This window comes from Mauremys reevesii, linkage group 3, assembly GCF_016161935.1.
Source record: "Mauremys reevesii isolate NIE-2019 linkage group 3, ASM1616193v1, whole genome shotgun sequence".
NCBI classification, from domain to species: Eukaryota; Metazoa; Chordata; order Testudines; family Geoemydidae; genus Mauremys; species Mauremys reevesii.
In genome coordinates, this window is record NC_052625.1 from 63,916,716 (window position 1) to 63,938,639 (window position 21,924).

Sequence of the window (21,924 nt, forward strand, 5' to 3'; positions counted from 1 at the left end):
ACATGGTGGCCTCTGGCAATTAAATTCAGACCTTGAAAAGGAAAGTCTGAACTTCCAGGGGAAAGACACCTTAGGGCTGGGTGGGCAAGTGTGAGGTTCAGCTGAAAGCCTGTGAAGCTGTGCTTAGTCCCACAAGCCCAGGCGGAAGCCTACCTGGGAAGCTCAGACTCTTTACAGCTTGAATGGCTCTTCTAAAACCTGCATCTAGGTCATACACTCTCTATCCCCAGCCTCACCCCCGACTGGGGTCAACCAAGCATGACTCACAACCCCAACCTTGGGGATGAAGCCCTTGGACTGGCTCTGTGATGGGAACACAAAGAGGCCTGGATCTCAGCCCCTTTCCCATCATCTCTGACTAGCGAACCACTTATATGTAGCAGCCTGCCACAGCCAGCCAATCAGGAGCCAGAAGCCTACGAAGGCCGGTCAATCAGGATTCTATACCACCATTCATGCCAGGATCTCCAAGCTCTTTACAAGCACAGCTCCGCTGGAAGGGGGGTTAGGGTTACAGACGGGGAGACTGAGGTGCAGAGTCCTCCCTGGACAAAGGGCCAGAGCCAGGAACAGAGCACCGACCTATGGGCTCCCGGTCCCCTGCTCCTGCCACTAACCCAGTCTCCTTGTGCTCCATACCTGAGGTGAACGAGTGAGACCTCCTCTTGTGTGTCACCAGCGCATCCTCCTCCTCCTGGTAACTGTTATCCTGGGATCTTGGAGACCCAGCAGGCAACCACTGGCACTGCCTGTGCCCTGTCGTGTGGCTGACGGCTTTGTGATTATCTCCTAATGCAGAAAGGGGAAACACAAGGAAAGGAGCTTATATATGTCAGACAGACAAGGGCTTCTAAGCACAGGTTGCTTTAGCACAAACTCAGTGCATTACAATGGTGCTGTTGTTACACTGGTGCAACATGGTAAGATGCAAGGTCACAACAGGATGCCACCCTGCCAGCCCCAAAGAGCCTTGGGTCACTTGTACTGTCTGCAGGGAAGATTAGCCCACTAAACCCAGAATGGTGATGGGAGTAGAAGATGGGACCTTTCGCCTCTGGAAATTGGTACCAATCCAGCCCTGGTCAGCAGTGACCTAGCTTCATTCCATGGCTGGATTGCGCAAGGGGAGCTGGTGGGTTTCAGTCCAGCCACTGGTGGGACAAACATCCTCATCACAAAATCCCCAGTTCAACGGACAGGGTGAGGCTTGGCACTTGGCGGAGAGACCCCAGTTAAAACCAGGGTGCTGCAAGGAGGGAGGGAGGTGACTCAGTAGGGGGCGCTCTCTCCTCTTGAGTAGCAGTGACTCAGCAGAGGGTGGTGGAGGTGTCTCTAGAGGGTCAGTACTGAGCCCAATGCTCTGAAGGGGGGCTGTGCTGCAGGGAGGTGTTGTGTGTAGCTCAACAGGGGGCGCTCTCTCCTCTGACCTCAGCGTCCCAGTGCAGTGCTAGGAGCAGCAGTACTCCAAGTGGGGTCATCTTCCAGAGGAGGTGGCTTGGCCAGGGCACTCTGCACAGGAGCTGGGATGGGGGTGAGGTGTGGGGAGGTTAACCCAGGTGTCCTGCCCAAACTCCAGCGTGGGCGAGTTCATGGTGTCTCTCCAGCTGGAGAGAGGATTCTGAGGACATTAGTGTCTCCTACTCAGCTTGGCTCCCTCTCACCATGCAATGGCTGGTGTCACTCGTACATGCTTCGTACCAGCTCTGAGACTGTGCAGGAAGGCCCTGCTGGCGGAAGGACTCAGGACATGATGCTGGAACCTGTAGCTCAGGTGGGGGTTATTATGGAGCCACCTACCCAGGCGTGAGCAGAGTAGTATGAGGGGCACTGCCCTGCTACAGGGAGCAAGTGAGACTGAGCTGGGCACCTGAGAAGAGGCCCCAACAGGCTGGGGTGCTGGGAAGTCACCACACCCACCCACCTGCTTGTGAGGCTGCTGAATCCAGTGTGTCCTCCCGAGTTCCATAAGGCAGCTGCAGCCTGGCACTTGACCTGGGCAGCAGTGTGATCTCTTGGTTCTTGGCTGTAACAGGCTGATGATGTCCCAGCAGGTGGGCAGAGCTGGAGCTTCCAGGCCCAGAGATCTTGCTGGGTCTGGGTACAAAAGGGAGTGGCAGAGAGACAGATTTACAGAGCCTGTCTCACCTGCAGAGAGGGCCTGCTCACCTCAGGCAATTCGACCCACAGACAATTCAAACCAGCTTGGGCAGGACCCCTACCTGGGGGCTCTGAGTCGGGGAGGCATCTAATGCAGGCCACCGCCTGGCTCACCTGAAGCTTCTTTATAGCCCAGGAAGCTGGGTAACACAGCATGCTAATGGGGTTGGGAGGTGATACTAAACTGGGAGGAGCTGCAAACCCCAGTGAAGATGGGGCAATAGCCAAAGGGACGTGGAGAGGTTAGAGACATGGGCAGGTAATGGAAGGAGATTTGGCCTGGGCAGCGCAGCTAATTCTTTGGGTCAGCACAGCCCCCTTCAGCTACGCTGCAGGGCCCTGGCATGAGTGGCTCTGAATGCCAAGCATTAGCCATCACCTGCTCACTGATTAGATGGAGTTTCCCAGCACTCACCCCATAGCAGAGCTGGTCCCTTCGGCAGGCTGCGTGAGTGCCTGGAAATAATCCACTTCAGGGAAACCTGTGGGCAAAGCAAATATCTATTGATAACGTGGAATAGAGTCAGCAACGAGAGTCCTGAAATTCACAGATGGCAGGGCCTGTCTCATGCCACGTTGGGCTGAACCACCTGGGGCCAATGCCGGAGAGGTGCTGAGAGTCATGCGTACTCGGCATGGCTCAGGATTTGCCCTTCTGTGCTCAGTGTCGGGTCAACAGCAGAGGTTCCCGTCTAGGGGAATGGGTTACGGAGGCTGCCTTGGGCAGCCCCAGATGGCCTGGCATCTGGGATAGGTAAGGGCAGTGCCTGTCTGCGAGCTGTCACCTTATATTGAAATGTTTCCAGTTAATATGGAGTTATTAAAGTAAAGGGTGCAATAAAACCCAACTTAGTTTTTGAGCCTCTAGGTTGGTTATGGAAAATGTATTTAGTAGAGGACCACTTAGAATGATGAAACTAAACTTTATTCAAAAGCAAAATGCGTCGCTAAGCAAACAGGGATGTGATTACTACTTACCCAGTACCACAATTCTACATGCACACGAAGATGAAATAGCGCGTCAGCGAGCGATTGGACCACTGACAACAGAGTGACGTCCAACCTGATAATCTTGGAACCTAACGGGACCCTTAGGACGTTAAGTGGTGCTCCTCCCAAATTAACAAAATGACTCCTTTTATAATCTATTATCATACTATCTAACATTACACTGCCCCTTACCATAATTATATTTCCTCCTCCTCCTTATTGGCTCTTTACATTACATATTATGTAAATGAACATCTGAACCAACATCCTTCCCATACTATCAATACAGATAGAATTGGAAAAAAACCCCAAACATTCACAATTCTCAAAAATACTAATTAAAAACCCTGCTTGAAGCAGTTATAACCAAAACCTAACGGCACCATAGCCATGGCTCATGTCCTTGATAACCGCAATATTTTTACTGTCTCCAACTTATCTCTAACTTTCTCACACTAGCAACCTCCATTTCCCAGACTCCTCTACACTTTGACTAACTTTAAGCCAAAGCCTAATTTGTACATAACATAGGGTACAGACCCCAAGCACTTTTTCTCACCGAGGGACAGTAATCGGTGTGGGGTGGGTCTGACAGATCTAGGTGTGAGGAGCAACCCAGCTGCATGTACAAAGGGCTTCTTGTCTATAAGGGGGGGTAATGCACTCTGTGGGTTATGATTTCGAAAGCACATTAACATGTTGTGCATTAATTGGTTCACGTAGACCCTGCTGGTGTGCTTTAACACAGTGTTGTTTGAAACAGTACTATATTAAAGCCCTTTGCTGTACACCAGCAGGGTCTGACTCTACACAGAGCAATTCATGCACAACACTTCGGTGTGCTTTAGACAGCACACCCTCTTACAGCGCATTTCCTCACAAAGCCCTTCCCTGCTGCACATGGGGGCATTTTGCGGCTATTTTTCTGTCCATGTTCACAACATCAAGGGGCACCAGAATGAAAATGAACTAGGGAAGCGGGTCCTGGCTCAGTGTCTGCAAACTAACCAGGCCAAGCCCTTCTCCACAGCTCAGCACCGGGACAATAATGTTTGGCTGTTTACATAGCTCCTCTCCTCCTGAGGAGCCCAGCAAGATGCCCAAATTCCAGACACTCAGCAGCCACCTCTGGGGTGGAGGGCAGCACCAGGCACACAAACCACTCCACCACAGGGAGAGGCAGCAAAGAGAAAATGTGGCCAGCACATGGGCCCAGGAATCCTGAGTGTCCCTGCAGAGCAAAAGGGAGTGTAGGCTCTAAGGTCTGGTCTGAGAGATTCAGATACAGCAACCTGCATGGGACTCTCACTGCATAGACAGCAGCACCTCAAGTTGGAGCCTATGGCTCCAAGGAATCTGGGAAGTTCCCCTCCTGCTCTCACCCCTCAGCTACCCCCCGAGATTTAGTCTGGTGAGTTTGGACATTGAGGTGCGGGGGGGAGGGGGGAGGAAATCACACTCTCACTTGGAAACCTCCAGCAATAGGGGGAGGAAATGTACTGAATAAACACATGCTTCAAATCCCCTGGTGCCCTGTGGAACAGAGCAGTGTGGGACAGGCCAGGGACTCATGCTGGCCCACGGCAAGGGTGGCTCCTCTTGCCCTGGGGTCTCAATGATTTTCTCTCACACCTGGCCGGGATTTCGTCACAGTGCCTGAGCCGCCTGCCCGGGCACAGACCTTGTTTAATGGTCATGCCCATAGGAGCGCCTCAACCTCATGGGATCTCACCAGTTTTATGGCAGGGGGACTCAGCTGACATCAGTGGAGTCACTCCTGATTTACACTGGAGCACATGATGTCACAAATCAAGCCTAGCCCTGAAACTTAGGAGAAGGGGAGAAATGTAGACCTCTGACTCCTCCTGCACCAGAAAGTTGTGGTGAGAGCAAAGCAATGAAAGCACAGAATGAAGCTTCCTGCACAGTTCATCCAGCGCCCCTCAGTCCTGCTGCTGTTCCAGCCCTGGGCTCCCCACATACAGCTCTGCCAGTGCCCCTCACCCTGACCTGCGCCCCCCCCCCTGCCTCTATCCCAGCCCTGGGCTCCCCTCACATAGCTCTCCCAGTGCCCTTCACCCCTGACCTGCAGCCCCCCCTGCTATCCCAGCCCTGAGCTCCCCTCACACAGCTCTGCCACTGCCCCTCACCCTGACCTGCAGCCCCCACCCCGTCGCTATCCCAGCCCTGGGCTCCCCCCACACAGCTCTGCCCATGCCCCTCACTGATCCATCCCTGCATTGCCTCCTGCTCTGCCAGTGGCTGGAGTGTTCCTCACCTGAATTCTGCTGAAGTTTGGAGACCCACTGGTTCATGAGCAGCTGTGATGGAGCTTTCAAGAGGTACTCAGAGCCATCCCGCAGCCTGGGAGGAAAATAGCAAGTCAGCAAAATGATGACATGAGGTGCAAATTCCTACCCCACCCCTCTCCAACCCCACCAGCCTAGAAGCCAAAGGGATAGAGGGTAGAATTACACTAGAACCTCCTATTAACTCTCTCTGGGCTACAGGCCCCAAGGCAAAGGAACCATGCTTCAGTGATTAGGGCCTGGTCCCCAACGCTCAGGGGCTGGCATTTCATCGGAGCTGACTGCTTACCATTATCTGGCTATGGTGTGGTCAATGAAGGGCATTCGTCACAGCACTATGAGGAGGCCAGCAGGAGGCACTGTACTTATGGGACTGCCCACCCTTCCTGAAGCTCTGTGGAATTGACTGGTTGGGGTTACTCACTGTAGCCTGAAGCAGTTGGTCTTTTTGGTATACTCGGTTTCCTGGGTGCACTGTGCTCCCGAGAGGTTCAGGGGCAGGGCCACCACGGAGCTCTGCAGCACAAGGGACAGCAAAGAAGACTGTGAGGCCTCTGAGGCTTGGAGGGTCTTTTCCCCATGCCTAGCAGGATTCCCTTGTGCCTGTGCCTCACAACTAACTAGGTTCCATCCTGCTCTGTGGTCCCCACCACACCGAGGCTCTGCCACAAGGGCTAACAGCCAGGACAAAGCTGTTCCCGCCCAGCATGCCGCATGGGGGGGTGGGGTGTTCACGAAAGGCAAAGCTGGTGAGCAGCAACGTTGTTCTACAGTCTAGAGACTGTGGGCACCAAGGGGGGTGGAAGTGCCCTGTAGGTGGGTGACACTGTGAGGAGCAGAGAGCTGGAGACGGGGGAGATGGGGGCAGCTGGCAGCGCCCTACAGGTGTGAAAGGTGAGTGAATCCCTGTGTGTGCCATTCAGTGGGTCTCTGGCATCATCAGCTAAGGGAATGTTTTGTGCTTGTATCCCCTCCCCCTGGATGCAGTGCCAGTATCACTCAGAGACTGGGAAACTAAGGCCACCTCCCCGGCTCACAGCAACCCAGCACTTAGGAGGAGCACCCCAAGCACCAACCCCTAACCACCTAATGGCCTGCAGGAGGCTGGCAGCAGCACAGGATCATGCAGGCTCCTGGGGTAGCGGGGACCCCTGCATAGGTGGGAGTCTTGTCCTGCCCCTTCAAACACAACCGGGCTCCCCCCAGCCAAAGGCCCAGGCACAGGGAGACAGGCTGGAGAGCAAGAGACCACGGTTCTCCTCTCAGCTCCAGCCATCTTCCTAGAGATCCTTGCTCCCCGTGCTCGCCTCGCCAGCCCCACCGACCTCAGCCGTATGTGCTGTCTGGGAGGTGAGGGTTTTTTTTCCCCTAGCTGGCCCAGCCCTGCTATCTGCAGCCTCCTGCCACTGATGATGATTTGCTCCTCAAAGCACTTGCACGCATTCATTAATGAAGCTGTACAACCTCTGACAGCTGTTCCAGTGCTGGTCTGCAATCCAAGGAGGAAACTGAGGCATAAAGAAGGGACTTGCCCAAGGTCACGCAGTAAATAAGTGGCAAATTCAGGAGTTCTGAGTCCCCCTCCTTCTTCAACCACTGCCACTCTCCTTCCCCCACCTAGAGCCAAGAACAGAACCCAGGAGTCCCGGCCCCCATTCTTCCTGCTCTCACCAGCGGACACTACTCTATCCTCACTGTCAGTCTCACATCCCCACCTCGCATCTCCCTGGGAGGGGCCCAGCTGCACACCGTACCTTGAGAGTGTCCTTCCTGTCCTGGTAGAAGCACAGTGTCTGCCTCATCAGCACAGCATGGAACAGGTTCCAGGTGCGACAGGTTGCCTAAGAGATCAGAAGCAGAGGCCAAAGGTGAAGCGAGTGAGGCCTGGCCTAGTCAGCATGGCAGCTCTTCCCTTGTCCGGGGGGAGTTCCAGGCTGCTATGCTGCTCCTGCTCTGATGAGTTAGCAGGAACGTGGTGCATCTTGGTGCTTTCTAGTGACAGGGCCATTAAAAAGTAGTGGGGGCTCAAGGGATCTCTGTGGCACTGTCAAATAGGTCAGGAATCTGGAGAGGTACAAATGTGCCAGCTCCTGGGATTCCCCTTCCCCACCAGCACCCTTCTCCTCCAGCTGCAGCACTGAAACACGCATGCCAGCTGATGCCCCAGGAGCTCCGAGTGCATACAACTGACACTGCAGACAGTGGGAGCAGCAGGATGGGGCCCCAGGCTGGCTAAGAGATGCAAACCTGGGTTACTTAATTTGGGAAAGACACCAACACACAAGCAGGACAAATCACAGCTTGTCCTTGTCTGCAGTTAATGGTTAGCGCAGGCACAGCTACACTGATTGCTTCCCCCGCTCCGCCAATGGCTGAATCAGGGTTGCTCTCAAGTGCAGACAAGGGGATAGAGACAGCGTAAACACCAAGTGTGTGTCTAGGGCTGATTTCCTTTGACACAGAGTTTGAGTAAGTCCAGGGCTCATGTTTGGGAGTAAAAATCATTTATCATCCTCAAAAAGCCCTCGGGTCCCTGCAGGCCCAGTGTTCACAGGGCTGAGCCTGCAGGCAGCAGGGAGGAGACTCAGTGCCTGCCAGTCCCTACACAGCCACTCACAACGCTGCAGAAAACAGTCCTGGCCGAGCTCGCTTTGGTGCAGCTCCCTCCCAGAGATCCTGCAAACACACATTTGGGTGCTGTTAACGCAGGAGACCTAAGGCCAGATTCACAGCTAGCCTAAATCAATGTAGAGTTTTGCTGACTTCAATGGAACTGTGCTGATTCACAGCAGCTGAGGATCTGGCCCATTGACTTCAGTGAAGCTGCACCCATTTACAAGAGCTGAAGATCTGGCCCTCGATGTCCAAGCACTAATTCCTCCCTGTTTGTGGCATGTCACTGGGCATGTTGCAGATTGACTCCAATGTGATACCATCGCTCGGAAGCGTGGCCTGAGTGGGGTTGTACAATCTTAGAAGCTCTTATAAATGACTGGGATCCTGGAATATCAAGCTGCTAGCTCCATGCTGTGGATGCTGACCAGGGTCAATTTCCAGCGTTTAGGGAATGTTTAATAACAGCTCAGCAACTGCTTAGATCCTATAATCAAAGCCATGCACTGAAATGTTACACAACTGCAGTCCTGATTAAGCACCGGCTTCCCCTGCTTAGAAAGAAGGTAAATACGACTGGCGAGAAGTGCTCTGGGCAGCTTGGGAGATCAAATCACCAGCTCCACAGCTTGGAAGCAGCTGGAGAAATGCTCAAGGAGCTGTTTAGATGGGTAGAATTTCCCCTTGGGGTTTTTTATCCATTTTACCTTCAAAACAGGAGCCGAGATTTTCAACAATGGGGACCTCCCGTTAGGTCCCCGCATGCACAGCCAGGCTGCTTTTCCAGGAGTGCCGTGCATCCCACACCTCACAGTGAAGACAATGGATGGTTCTATATTAGGAAAAACTTTTCCACTGGGAGGGTGGTGAAGCACTGGAATGGGTTACCTAGGGAGGTGGTGGAATCTCCTTCCTTAGAGGTTTTTAAGGCCCGGCTTGACAAAGCCCTGGCTGGGATGATTTAGTTGGGTTTGGTCCTGCTTTGAGCAGGGGGTTGGACTAGATGACCTCCTGAGGTCCCTTCCAACCCTGAGATTCTATGACGTTGCTGGGTGACAGCACCTTTGAGAACCAGGCCACTGATTTGCATGGCTAGGTATGCACTTGGGAGCCTAACAGGCCCCATTTCTGGCAGTGTCTCTAACACAGTGGGTGTGTGATTAGAGACTGATAAAGTTAAAGAAGCAAAATGCAGCCGTGTAGCCCAGGGCCCACAGAGAAGGCCGGGCAGCTCCTACTGTACCTTTCTGCCTCCCGTCTGCAACACGTGTTTCCTTTCCAGCGTCCCTTCCATCATCTGAAACTCCACTTTACTGGGGGGCGTCTGCAAGGAGACAGGCAATGAGCAAAGCAGCCCCAGCACCACCGGGCTGTTGGGCGTGCAGTTCCCAGCAGCCAGCAATCCAGGGGGTCCCACACCCAGCCAGGAGCATAACTTGAAGCCTGCAATGGCAAATGGGTCATTTGGGGTCAAAGTCTCTATCAGAGGGATTATAATGGGGCCATGTGTGTCCTGATGGGGACATATGCTGCCCTTCCGGACCTAGTGAGCAGGCTCAATGCTGTGCAGATTCAGGGGTGACAGTGCGGTGTTGTGCAAGGGGACCTTCTTGGGATCCTGTATCCCTGACCTGTTAACTACATGGTTCTTCTCAGCCCCATCGAAGGCCTCTGGGACCAGAAGACAGCAGTGAATTGCAAAGCAGGGAACCACAGCACAGAGACCATCTTCCTCACATTGGCCTGGATTTGCAGTAAGCCCTGTGCATACATTTCTGTCCTGATAGGGTTATAAATCCACCTTGCTGCAGAAATCACCAGGACTAGAACCCAGCTCTTCAGTTCCAAAACACAGTCCTCTTTCACCCAAGCTACAGGAGAACTCCCATGGGTGGCACTCATAGACCTTTCATCCTTCTGGTGCATCAAGTCATTACAGGGCAAGACTGCACCCTTGCACACAGGCTCAAAGGCAAGTACCTGCCTCGCCACAGCCTCACACTGTGCACACGCTTGCAGTAAGCACATGTGCAGAGCAGAAGTGCATTTGCACACTCCATCTGTGATCTGCCGCTTAGAGCAATGGTTCTCAGCCAGGGGTATGTGTACCCCTGGGGGCACATAGAGGTCTTCCTGGGCAGGGGTGGCTCTAGGTATTTTGCCGCCCCAAGAACAGCAGGCAGGCTGCCTTTGGCGGCTTGCCTGCGGGAGGTCCCCGGTCCCGCGGATTCGGCGGCACGCCTGCGGGAGGTCTGCTGAAGCCGCGGGACCAGCGGACCCTCCGCAGGCAAGCCGCCGAAGGCAACCTGCCTGCCGCCCTCGCGGCGACCGGCAGAGCGCCCCCTGTGGCTTGCTGCCCCAGGCACGCGCTTGGCGTGCTGGTGCCTGGAGCCGCCCCTGTTCCTGGGGGTACAGCAATTCATCTAGATATTTGCCTAGTTTTATAGCAGGTTACAGAAAAAGCACTAGCGAAGTCAGCACAAACTAAAATTTCATACAGGAAATGACTTGTTTATACTGCTCTATTTATTATACACTGAAATGTAAGTGCAGTATTTATACTCCAGTCAATTTATTTTACAACTATATGGTAACAATGAGAAAGTGAGACATTTTTCAGTACTACTGTGCTGGGACACTTCTGTATTTTGATATCTGATTCTGTAAACAAGTAATTTTTAAGTGAGATGAAACTTGGGGGTACGCAAAACAAATCAGCCTCCTGAAAGGGGTCCAGTAGTCTGGAAAGGTTGAGAGCCTGGCTTAGAGCAGGGGTTCTCAAACTGGGGGTCAAGACCCCTCAAGGGGTCATGAGGTTATTACGGGGGGGTCACGAGCTGTCAGCCTCCACCCCAAACCCTGCTTTACCTCCAGCATTTATAATGGTGTTAAATATATAAAAAGTGTTTTAATTTATAAGGGAAGTCGCACTCAGAGGCTTGCTGTGTGAAAGGGGTCACCAGTACAAAAGGTTGAGAACCACTGGGTTAGAGCATGGGATCACATCTCCCTCTAGTGGCCAATCTCTGCACCTGACAGCCTGCTACTGACTTCCAGCTAAAAGAATTACTGCTTCAGCTCCAGTGGCAGGAGAGGTGATTTTGGTGCTGAAACGCTTGAGTTTGACCCTGCTGATGGCTGTGGGTGAGGTCTGGCTTTGAGCCTTGGCACAGGCTGGAGATGGTGTTCGGACATCCAGCTAAACCCCACATGCTGCTCACGAGTGACCCTTTGTGGCCAGTACAGGAGCAGGATAGCCAGGGGAACTGTGGCTCGGAGGCCTGGGATAAAGCAGGGAATCTCTAGGTATCTGGCCCCATCACTGCAGTGCCTGAGAGTGTGTGAAAGAGACAATACAGCTTCTGGGAGGTCTCCCCCAGCCCCTAAGGAACAGGACACAAAGCCCACTAACCTTGCCAACATCTCTGTCCTCTTCCTGATGCGTCTGCCGGTTCTGTGGGCAGGTGCCCTCCACTGATCCGATGGATGCAGCCTCGTTTGCCCCACAGGGATCGTCTTGACAGGGGAAGGATGCCCAGAACCTGCGTGGGCTGCCCTCACTACCGTGCCCATCACTGGTGCCTCTTTCCCCATCTGGGCTCTGAAGGAGTTGGGTGGAGGTGGGAAGGGTGAACTTGGCCACCAGCATGTTATTTGCTGATGTTAGGATCAGTCTCCCACTGGAAACCTCTGGGCTCTGTGCCTTGTCTGCCTTGTTCCCCGATGTGGGGGGGACATCAGTGTCCACACAGGGGCTCTGCCTGTTGCGCCCCTCCACATTCCTCCAGATGGCCTGCAGCTCCTCCTCCTCTTCTTCAAACAACTCGTGGTCGGGATGGCAAACCTCGTCTGAGCCTGGGAGCTTTGCCCCTTTGGACAGCCCTGATACGGCCGCCCTTCTGTCTGGAGCCAGGCCCTGGCAGTCTAACCCTGCTGATGCCAGGCCACGCGGCTGGGCACCGAGCTGGCACTCAGACACAGACAGCAGGGTCGGTAGGTTTGTACACCGTCCAGAGCGTGCCATGAGGCTTTCCTCCGCAGCCTCCTGGAAGGGGGCAGGCTCTAGACGATGCTCTGGGGGATCTTCCTTTAGCTTGCCATTCACTGCGGGATGCTCTGGTTTGGCTGTGCTGGGGGCCCCTCCGGCACCACTCGTGTGCTTAGTGGGAGAAGGCCTGAGTTCCGCCGTAGTTGCTTCTCCGAGTCTGGGTCTGAAGCCTGCTGTCTTCTCAGCCTTCACGCTGCTGGACGTGCCCAGCGTGGCTGCCAGCTTGTCCCACTCGCGCCCAATCTGCTCGTGCAGCACGCTGATGCGGGAGAGCCGGTTCAGTCTGAAGTCCAGGAAATCATCACTGCCACTGCCCTGGCTCCTGGGAGTCCATCGCTCCTCCCCACAGGGGGTGGCACCAACGCCGTGCGCCTTTGGCCTGCGGTAGCTTGGGTTGAAGCTCACCTCTTCAAACCAGGTGCCTCCCTCGCTTTTAGGAGCCTTCCTGAAAGCATCCCTTGGCCCTCTGGGCCTTTGGCATGCGGCCAGAGGCTGCTTCAGTGTCTCCTTCTGTGGGCTGGCCCCATTCGCCTCCCTTTCTGCCCCATTGGTGTCCCACGGAATCACCCCGCCGTCCTGCCTCACCTCCTCCCTTCCTGGCACCTCCTTCTGCGCTACTTTAATGGCGTCCTGGACATTACCCAGGAGACCCAGGTCCTTCGGCAGCTCCAAGCTCAATACAGACCCCAGGGAAAGGTGCCGGCAAGCACTCTTCGCCACCGCTGGCTGGGAACTGCTGGGCCCCCAGGCTTGGCTCAGGAATTCAGCTTTGGCGCCACCAGATGCCACCCTGACAATGCCACATTCTGACTCAATGGCCCTCCCCAGCGGGTTCTTCACAAGGTCCAACAGCTGCCCGAGCCTGGGGCTTGGAGGCCTCCCTGCCAACTTCTTCCCACTGCTGCACTTGGGAGGCCAAGTGTTGCTGGGATTGTGCTTCTCCTCCAGCAAAGGCCGCAGCCTGCTGGGATCTGCTCCCATGATGCCCTGCGGCGTGAACAGCTGAGCATCCTCTGCCTTTGCCTGACCCTTTCTCTTCAGGCTGCTGAGGAGGGAGCTGGAGCTGATCTTGGGCAGGGTGTGGAAGGCAGCCTCAGGCCTGGGGCTTGGGACCAGGGAAGCATGGGCTATGGTGGGCGCGCGCTTGGCTGGCCGTGGCATGGTTGAGCTCCTGCGGGTGGCGTCCCGATCCCCCTCTTTCTCTTTCACATGCAGATAGGTGCTCACCTGGGAAACACAAGGGTGGGGGAGACGTGAGACCCACCGTTCAACCGCTCCAAGTCACTAGTGCCCACACCTGCCAGGGTGGGCACAGCCCTGGACCCACTCATGTGCTGGGTTCTTAATGGCATGCACTGGCACATGGCGCCTCCTGCCCAGCTGTCAGTCACACATCACAGTAAGCCTCATTCTCATCACACAGTGGCCAGCAGGGTCAGGCAGCCCAAGACGCATTCCAGGATGTCACGGTCACTTGGCTTCATTGTGGGGGACCAGCTCCCACAATCCTGTTCTAGTGCAGGGCTAACCCAATGCTGCCTTAATAGGGGCTGCACTTAGGGTGACCAGATGTCTCAATTTTATAGGGGCAGTCCCACTATTTGGGGCTTTGTTTAATATAGGCACCTATTACCCCCCACCCCCAGTTCCGATTTTTCACACTTGCTGTCTGGTCACGCTAGCTGCACTGGCCAACTCACCAGCTGGGCTGCTCCTAATTGTGCTCCCATCACCTGTCATGTGCCTGGAGGGACTGCAGATCCCAGCATGCAATGCTTCCAGGGAGCTCAGTGGCTCGGCATGCTGGGAGATGTAGTATAGTAGGCTGCCCCTTCATATTACAGAGGCTAGCTGTTGCAGGCTGGTGCAGTACCCCACATGCCCTCTGGCTGCCCCAGTATAGCAGAGGCTGGCTGCATCGTTCAAACAGCACAGATCTCTTCCCTGTACCCTTTACTGGCTGGAGCCCATCTAGCAAAAGAGACTCAGTCACTGCTGGTGTCCCGATGCTGGGATTTCACTCCCTCCTGTTTGTGCCAAGTGGGAGGACTCTGAACACTTGGGACTTGCTCTGTCCCTGCGTTCCCCACCACTCAGCAAAGGTGCCTGTTTCTTTCTCTAAGCCAGTGTTTCTCACCCTTACTACACAGGAGGGCCACAGAAACCTACCCACAACCTGGTGTGGGCTAAAAACATTCTACGTATTTTAATAAAATTTAAATTCACCTGTATTGATTTATATTTTAAGTTCAGCTTGTTTCGTATGTGTCTCTAAGTACAGTATTGTCTATATACATACCCGTGTAAACTAAAATGATATAAACATGATGACAAAACGCTAATGAACCGGCCATTAATATATTGTGTTCAAACCGGCCATGGGCCTTATTAAACGTTCAGGTTGGCTGTGTACAGCCCACGGGCCGTAAGCTGGGCAGCCCCGCTCTAAGAACCTCCCCCTCGTCCATGCTCACAGAGCTTCCTGGCCTTTCCCACTGGAACGGGCAGATTCCTTAGCAGGTCTGTGCAGCCTGAGGCTGGGAGAGGATGCTGGCAAAGACCTCCATCCTCCTGTGGCGGGGGGAATGGATCAGCACTTCCCTGAATTCAAGGCTGGGTGCTGCCTGCTATCCCCAAGTCTTCTGGCTGGCTCCCTATTCCTCTGTCCTGTCCAAGTGAATGAACTATTCCTGTAGGGGCCCTGGTCAGGTCACAGCTCTGCTTCCAAGCTCCAGCCCAGCTCACGTAGCACCGAGCCCTAAGCCTGCCTCAGACCTAAGCACCTGCCCTAAGCCTGTGACTGTCCAGAGATGCTGCACACAGGGACCTGCTCAGCTTCTCTGCGCTGGATTATTGCTGCTTTCAAGAGCTCCTGGCAACCCCCCGCCAGGATAGAAATACACGAGATAGGGAGCATTAAACCAACACAATTCTGTGTGAAAGCAGCACCAGTAACAGCGCCTGCCTCACAGCCCTGAAGCCCTCTAGGTATCCCCAGGACAGGCCTGGCTCATGCAACACACCCTCCCTCCACCAGTCTGCTCCAGGACTCCCTGGCACATTCAGGTCTTGGCCTCTCTGCTCAGGCTGGCGACAGGAACCACCAGCTGGACTGTGGGTTTGGAGAGCTGCCCCCGGCGACTGGACTGAGACCTTCCGGCTCATTTCCCCTCCCAACAGCCAGCAGATGGAAACCACTTACCAATAGGGGCCAGACAGCAAGTGGTGTCCAAGAGGTGAGAGGCCCAGTAACTTATTCCCTAGCCCCCGGGGCCAGCTGGTGCACTGATCTCATTCTGTGGAGTACCGTGACACCAGGCAGCCCTTGGGAGGTCGTTTCTCATGGCTGGGTTACCAGGATAGCATGGTGCCCTCCCTGTCCACCCCCTCCACTGCTGCAGGCCTTCTAGCAGGGGGATGAGCCATAGCCTGGCCTCTTGGCCGGGAGCCAGGGAGGACCAGGAGCAGTGTCAGAGAGAGGACACAGAGGGACTTGTGGGGATGGGACGGTGCGTTAGTATAGGGCAAGCTCATGCCATGCAGCCACTGTGCCCGGCATGCAGCCCCTGGGACATTACCTCTTCCACGGGCCGGCGAGATGGCTTTTTCTTTCGCTTTAAACTACCCAAAGTGTTTCCTAAAAGCCCCTGGCAACGCTTCCAAAAGGTTTTACAGCCTGAGGGTTTAGTGCCAGGGAGCTGAGTGTGGGGAAAGAGAGACACAAAAAGAAAATTGAGGGAGGAGCGCGGGTGGCCTGTTACAGCGAGGAGGAGGAGGGGAGGAGAGGTGCCACGGTGCTAAAGGCCAGCCCCCTGCTTGAAATCCAAGGGAGCTTGTTCTGTATCTGCCATCCTGAACGGCAGGGGTGCCAGGGCTGGGGCTCCCTAGTCCAGAGGGTCCACCTGCTTTGCTCTTGAGTCATCTGAGAATTTCCTGAGCTCTCTGCTGCTCAGCCTCAGCCCCTGGGGTCTGGGTTCTCCCGGAAACACCCTCACTCTGCCATGCCCTTCCAAGTGCACCTGGCAGTTTCCAAGCCCTACAAAACCACAGCCCTGAATTCACCTGCAGTTGGACAAGCTCTGCCCTAGGGCACAGCTCCCCCAGGCAGCTCTATCGAGAAATGTGGTCTCTCCCGTCTCCCCTCGCACCAAGCCCCCTGTGCACAGCACAAGCTAGCAGCGCTGACAAAGCCGTGTGTCCCCAGCGTGGCATCACCTACCCTGTGCAGGGACTCTTCCCCCGGCATCGCTTCAGGCTGCGCCAGCTGCAGCTTCTTCTCCCCCTTCTTGCCAATACTCAGGATCAAGTTGACTGTCCCGCCCAGGCTGCTGGGCCCAGGCTGCGGCACCAGCAGCACTGGGGTCTCTGAGGGATCCAGAACTAGAGTCTCCTTGGGGGTTTCCACCTCCAGTGGGGTGGAGTCACCAGGATCTTCCCAGCTCTGCTCCAGCCCTTGGAGGGGATCTGGGATAGATGGGGCGGAAGGAGAGGCCACTTCTCTCTCTCGCCTCTGGAGCTGTGTCCCGGGCCCCTGAGGTGGGGTGAGGGAGCACAGTGTGGGCTGAGGCCCTTTAGAAGTGTTAGGGCCCAGGATGCCATCTGCTTCGGGCACAGCTGCTTGGGCGCATGGGTCCTGGGAAGCAATAGAAGACGACAAAGAGGTGGGGTTGTGGGGATGGCCTGCCCGCTGGCCTGTGCACCTCCTTTCCCTCCCCTGTGCCACCATACCCCCCTGCCCTACACCTGGTTCCTCCTCCCCCCATGCCCACTCTGCTGTGCCCCCTCCTGCACCTCTCTGCACTATGGGTGTGCAGTGGGATTTGGTGGCCTCCCCATGCAGAAGCCCTGGGACTCTCACGCTCTTACATGACAGCACTGGATGCCAAAGGCAGTCTGGATGCACGGATCTCCAAGTGCTTTAATTCAGCTTCACAGCCCCTCCCGATCACTTAGGGAGGTGGATCAGGAGCATTATCCCTGCATTGCAGGTGGGGTAACTGAGGCACAGAGCAGAGCAGGGAGTCACTCAAGCCTGCAGAGTGAGTAGCAGTGCCAGGGCTAGAACCTAAGAGCCGTGACTGCTGCGCCTCTGCTTTAACCACTAGCCCATCCTTCCTCTATCAGGCCTGTGGTGTACGGCTTCCCTGAGATTCTCCAGGCGGAAACAGCCGCCATGGTTTCTGTGAGTCTCCCTGATCTTTGCCCTGGTGGACACAATGCCTGTGTATCTGCTCCTGCCCCATGCTGGCCTTGTGCAGGCGCCTTTCATTGTGCCGAGAGAGACCCCTCAACTGGGCTGAGCAAACAGTGGCCTGACCCATCCCTGCTCACAGACTGTCCCACAGCAGCTACAGACTCACTTGGCAGCTGGGGGACACACTCAGCACACAGTCCAGGGTATCATCTTGGCCCTTTTTGCCATCACTCTTGTTCCCAGCATCCCAGTGGTGTTTCTGTGCTCGCCAGCGCACCAGCACCCACCCCAGCATGCTCTGCAGCTCCTCCAGGCGTTCCTTTATCTAAGGGGAGAACAAAGATGCCAAAGGCTCCCGTCAGAACGTAAGCTCCCCTCCTCTGCTCCCCAAACACAACTTCAGCCAGGGATTGGGGACAGAGAAGCCAATGGGGAGCGTGCGATGCTGAGAACCCTTTGTCAGGGACTGGTGCTTTCTTCAGGAGCAACTTCATCATGGGCCCTTTGGGGCCAGGTCTGGGAAGAAAGCTGAGCCCCAGCAGGTCTGTGCTCAGTATCCATCACGTGGGTAACTACCGCAGCCAGCGGGATGGTCTGATTGCCCCCTGCGGGGCGGGGGGTTGAGGCTGGCTGCTCCTGAGCACTGAATGGCTTGTTGGTAAGTGTCTCACTGGGCTCCCATAAGCTAATGGTTTGGCTGGGCACTGTGCCCACGACTCACCTCTCTGATGACCCAGCAGGTCGCATCTGCCCTGTACCAAGCCAGAGGCTGAGCCCCAAGGGTTTTCAATGGGGAGCTCATGAAGCATCCCCCAGTCCACCTCCTGCTTACCGTCTCACTCAGGTAGTGCTCCTCGGACACCAGCGTCTGCCCTGCGGCTGCCAGCTCCTCAAACTCCTTGAACTTGGCCTCAATTTTCCTCTCCAGCTCTTCCCACTGAGTTTCCGGGAGCCCATGAGCACTCACGCTCTCCGAAAAGATCTGAGCCCTTGTGTCCTCTGTCCAGGAGCTGCGGAAACAAGGGGGCAGGGCCATATGGAGCCACTGGGACGACTGGAGGGAATACAGCTGCCGACCGCTCTCCTCCCCTCTCTCCACCCCTTCCTAGGAGGGCACAGGTGAGGAACTCCCTCCAGGCCAGAGGCTGAGCCGGATCTTCCACGCCAGGGTTTGATTCTCCACTAGATCCAACTATCCAGAGAACATCCCTTCAGTGAACGGCCCCCTGCTCCCTGGATTTGGCAAGCACGGAAGGCAGAGGAAACAGCCGTGCTGTAACTCAGTTTCCACAGGGAGTTGCCCCCCAGGCAGTGGCGTAGCCAGGTTTTCAGTGTAGGGGGAGCAAACATAAAAAAGGCGCCCTCCCTTGGCTCCTCCTCTGGCCACGCCCCCCAACCGGACCCCCCTGCTCCCCTTCCACCCTGTGCCGCTGCCTGTCCCCGGCCTGCTCCCGGCGCGCTCCACGCTGGGCTCGCCAGCCAGGCGGCCTTAAAGGCACAGGGGCCCTTTCGCCTCCCCCCGCCCGCCGCATTAGCAAGGGGCGGGGGGGGGGGGGGCGGGGAGCGCTTGGCCGCCGAGCCCTGAGCCGAGGAACCAGCCCCCTTGCTCCTCCGGCCGCGTCTGCCGCCCCCGCATGGCTCCTCTGGCTGTGTTGCTGTTAGCGCCAGCCGGCAGGCGCCGCTTCCACGCCGGCCTGCCGCTGCCACCCCACAGCTCCTCTGGCTGTGCTGCTGGCAGCACCGGTCCGGCAGGCGCCACTTCCGCACCTGCCGCCCTGAGGGGAAGCAGCTGCTTCCTCTGAACCCCGCTAGCTACGCTACTGCCCCCGGGCTGAGGGATGAACAGAGCTGCCACCTGGCAGGATGCTACTGTGACTGTTGTGGCACTTTGGTGTGTTGTTAAAGCTTCTCATGGACTCCTGCAGCTTTCCTGTGAATTTCTGCCACCGCCTCCCATTGCTCTCAGTGCGACTGAAACCACAGGCTGCCCACTGCCATTTCCCTACAGCTGTAGCTAGCGGCGCTCCGGCTTCCCAAAGTACAGACGGTCAACCACAGTTCTCACCAGGACTACAGCCAGGCTGCCTTCGGGGACGATGGGCACCGTTAGGCTCTGTGGTGAACCCAGGGAGGCATGAGGGGGCAGAGAGAGGGAGAATCTGAGGGCTGGAGGCTGAGAGAAAATATGGGAGGAAGGGGAAGGCAAGGGCCAGGAGACGGTGGGGAAGCCTGGGGAGCGACAGGAGAGTGGCAAACATCCTGGGTTTCTGTGGACACCTGACATTCTCCAGGGAGCTATTTCAGCTCCCCTTGCACCTCCCCAGCCTGCTCCCCACAGAGCAATGCCTGGCCGGACACTTGTGAACCCCAAGCTGAGCACCAGCCCTCAGGCTGTCCTCCCTGGCTCCCAGCTTTCCAGGCAGGGCTGGCTGGATCGCAAAGGCAGTTGGAGGGTGCCCTGCAGGCTGCAGCCACTTACATCATGGCTAAGTAATCCCCAAAGAACTGCTGCAACCGACTGGCCCGCTGCACATGGCCCTTGTTCTCCAGCACCAGCTTCCGCAGCTCCTCCCAGGCCTGCAGCGTCCCCTGGATCTCCGGGCCCATGTCATGCATCCGAGCTGGGCAGAGCTTTTCCAGGTGGATGACTGCCTTCTCCAGCAACTCCACGTCCCCCTCCAGCGCCTCGGACATGTTGAACTAGGGGACACAAGACAAAAGGACTCTGAACACTTAAAAGAGACCCTCTCAGCAGGGGGCTCATGGCTCCCTTCCCCATGGGGGAGTGTGTTTCTGCCCCTCTGCCTGAAGACAGGAGGGGACCGAGGCAATCCTGCCTACTTGGCTTGCCAAGGTGTTTCCTTCCCCTACCACTTGGGGAAAAAGATCAGGGTTGGGGATCAACATGGCAGGGCAAAGCACTGGGCTGACTCCCTCAGGCGCTGGCACCTGGAGATGGGACCCAAACCCAGGCCCCCTGCCTGGCAGGGGTGGGCATTAGCCACTAGGCCACCAGGCTGAATCCCTTCAGCATCGCACTGTAGAGAGTTAAGACCCACACCTGGTCCTCCTACATACAGCTCAGAGCACTGAGCCCCTGGCCATGGGAGCAATCTCTGCTTTATCATCTCTCCTGTGTGACAGGGGATGGGAGTGCAGGGGGGGATATGCTCTGTGGGGAGTTGTGCTCTGAGGGGTGCAGGGCATGGGGGTGCAAGGGATGGGGAGGAGGCTGTAGGGGGTGAGGGAGCAGGGATGGGGGCACAGGGGAGCTCTGCTCTGTGGGGAGCAGGGGGTGGGGGAGCAGCAGGGTGAAGGGGGATCCTGGTTTCCCAGCAGACAGTTCCGCCCTGCTCTGCATGGAGCTGGTTCCCTCTATGGTGATGCAGAGTGGAAAGATGTGTGAGTTGTTGGCAGCCAGACCTTGGCACACAGGGGCTGACGCAATCCCTTCCCCTCTCGCTGCCTGGCCACAGGGGGAGTTGACAGGAGAGGCCTAGAGTCAGCTGGAAAATTCCAGCGAGCCCTCCGCAAAAGGCCAGGGCTTATGGCTCTTGGGCCTGAGGGCTAGAGTCTCCCTGAGGTGACCTCGTCTCTGCTCCTGACACCCTTGGTAACTCCTAGCTCCAATGTGCCTGGCAAAGGCAGCGCACTGCAAGGCTCCCAGGAAGCTAGTAGAGGCTGCCAGTGACTCCACTTACCATGGCAAGTCAGAGCGGCGCAGTCTGTGGGACTCACCTCCATCTCCTGCTGCTGGCTCAGCAGCCCCTGCAGCCCCTGCAGGTCCAGCTCGCTCTTCACTGTGGCAAAGCCACTCTCCACCCGAGCAACATCACGGGCCAGAGCCTCCGCCCTGCATCGAACGGCCTCCATGCGTGGGGAGACTCTGGCCAACTGGGAGAGAGAAAAGCGAGGTGAACCTCAGTGTGAGCTGAGCTCCCTTCAGAGATGGTCCTGGGCCTCTCATGGGGCTAGCTAGCTGTGGGGCGCAAAGGAGGAATAGGGATAACTGTGCAGCACCAGCATCAGCTGCCTCAGCCTTGGCTCCCAACTACTAGGACATATTCCCCTCCTAAGGACAGGTATAGGACCCAGGAGTCCTGGCTCCCAGCCCCCCTGCTCTAACCACTAGACCCTACTCTCTCAGGCTGGCACTATGCAAAGGAGTCCCCCAGTCAGTCAGACTCTACTGTCCTGCCCTCACCTGACTGAGCCAGCTATGCTCTGCATGGCCACTAGTGGGGTGTTACCCCCTCCTCCTCTGTCAAAGACTCCCCACGCCAGGTCCCTTACCAGGCGCTCCAGATTCTCAGTCTCCATGACTCGCTCCCGCTCCTTCACCACGTCGTTCAGCATCTCCACAGCCTCCTGCAACTCACCCAGGGGGCTGCTCATGTCCTCACGGCTCAGCTGCTGCCCAGCCTGGGCCAAGGGGAGGTGCACAGGCTCCTGGGAGCCCAGCGTGCTGGTCCCTGGCTAAAGCAAACACACAGGGACAGTGGGGCTTTAGAGAGAGACCGGGACATGTGGGGTGACTCCGGCACCACCTAGCCTGCGAGGGGTCCCGTGGAGCCTCCTCACCATGCGCTCAGGGTTGCTGGTCTCAGCCATTC

General features: G+C 56.3%; 1 protein-coding gene across 4 annotated transcripts in view; it reads right to left on the bottom strand.

Annotated features, from left to right (window-relative positions):
* The window catches only part of LOC120401418, a 46,153-nt gene that overhangs the window by 1,083 nt on the left and 23,146 nt on the right, over nucleotides 1–21,924 (bottom strand). For 2 of the 4 annotated variants that reach the window (XM_039531388.1, XM_039531387.1), the window contains 15 exons: nucleotides 21,605–21,787; nucleotides 21,050–21,205; nucleotides 19,791–20,011; nucleotides 18,144–18,321; nucleotides 17,478–17,636; nucleotides 16,337–16,750; nucleotides 15,696–15,815; nucleotides 11,482–13,344; nucleotides 9,313–9,393; nucleotides 7,211–7,297; nucleotides 5,881–5,972; nucleotides 5,426–5,511; nucleotides 2,573–2,639; nucleotides 1,922–2,094; nucleotides 640–789 (listed from right to left, as the gene is read on the bottom strand). In XM_039531388.1, the coding sequence (XP_039387322.1) occupies nucleotides 640–789; nucleotides 1,922–2,094; nucleotides 2,573–2,639; nucleotides 5,426–5,511; nucleotides 5,881–5,972; nucleotides 7,211–7,297; nucleotides 9,313–9,393; nucleotides 11,482–13,344; nucleotides 15,696–15,815; nucleotides 16,337–16,750; nucleotides 17,478–17,636; nucleotides 18,144–18,321; nucleotides 19,791–20,011; nucleotides 21,050–21,205; nucleotides 21,605–21,787 (4,030 nt within the window). The remainder of the gene's footprint in view (nucleotides 1–639; nucleotides 790–1,921; nucleotides 2,095–2,572; nucleotides 2,640–5,425; nucleotides 5,512–5,880; nucleotides 5,973–7,210; nucleotides 7,298–9,312; nucleotides 9,394–11,481; nucleotides 13,345–15,695; nucleotides 15,816–16,336; nucleotides 16,751–17,477; nucleotides 17,637–18,143; nucleotides 18,322–19,790; nucleotides 20,012–21,049; nucleotides 21,206–21,604; nucleotides 21,788–21,924) is intronic. The other 2 variants (XM_039531386.1, XM_039531389.1) reach the window with 2 other exon arrangements.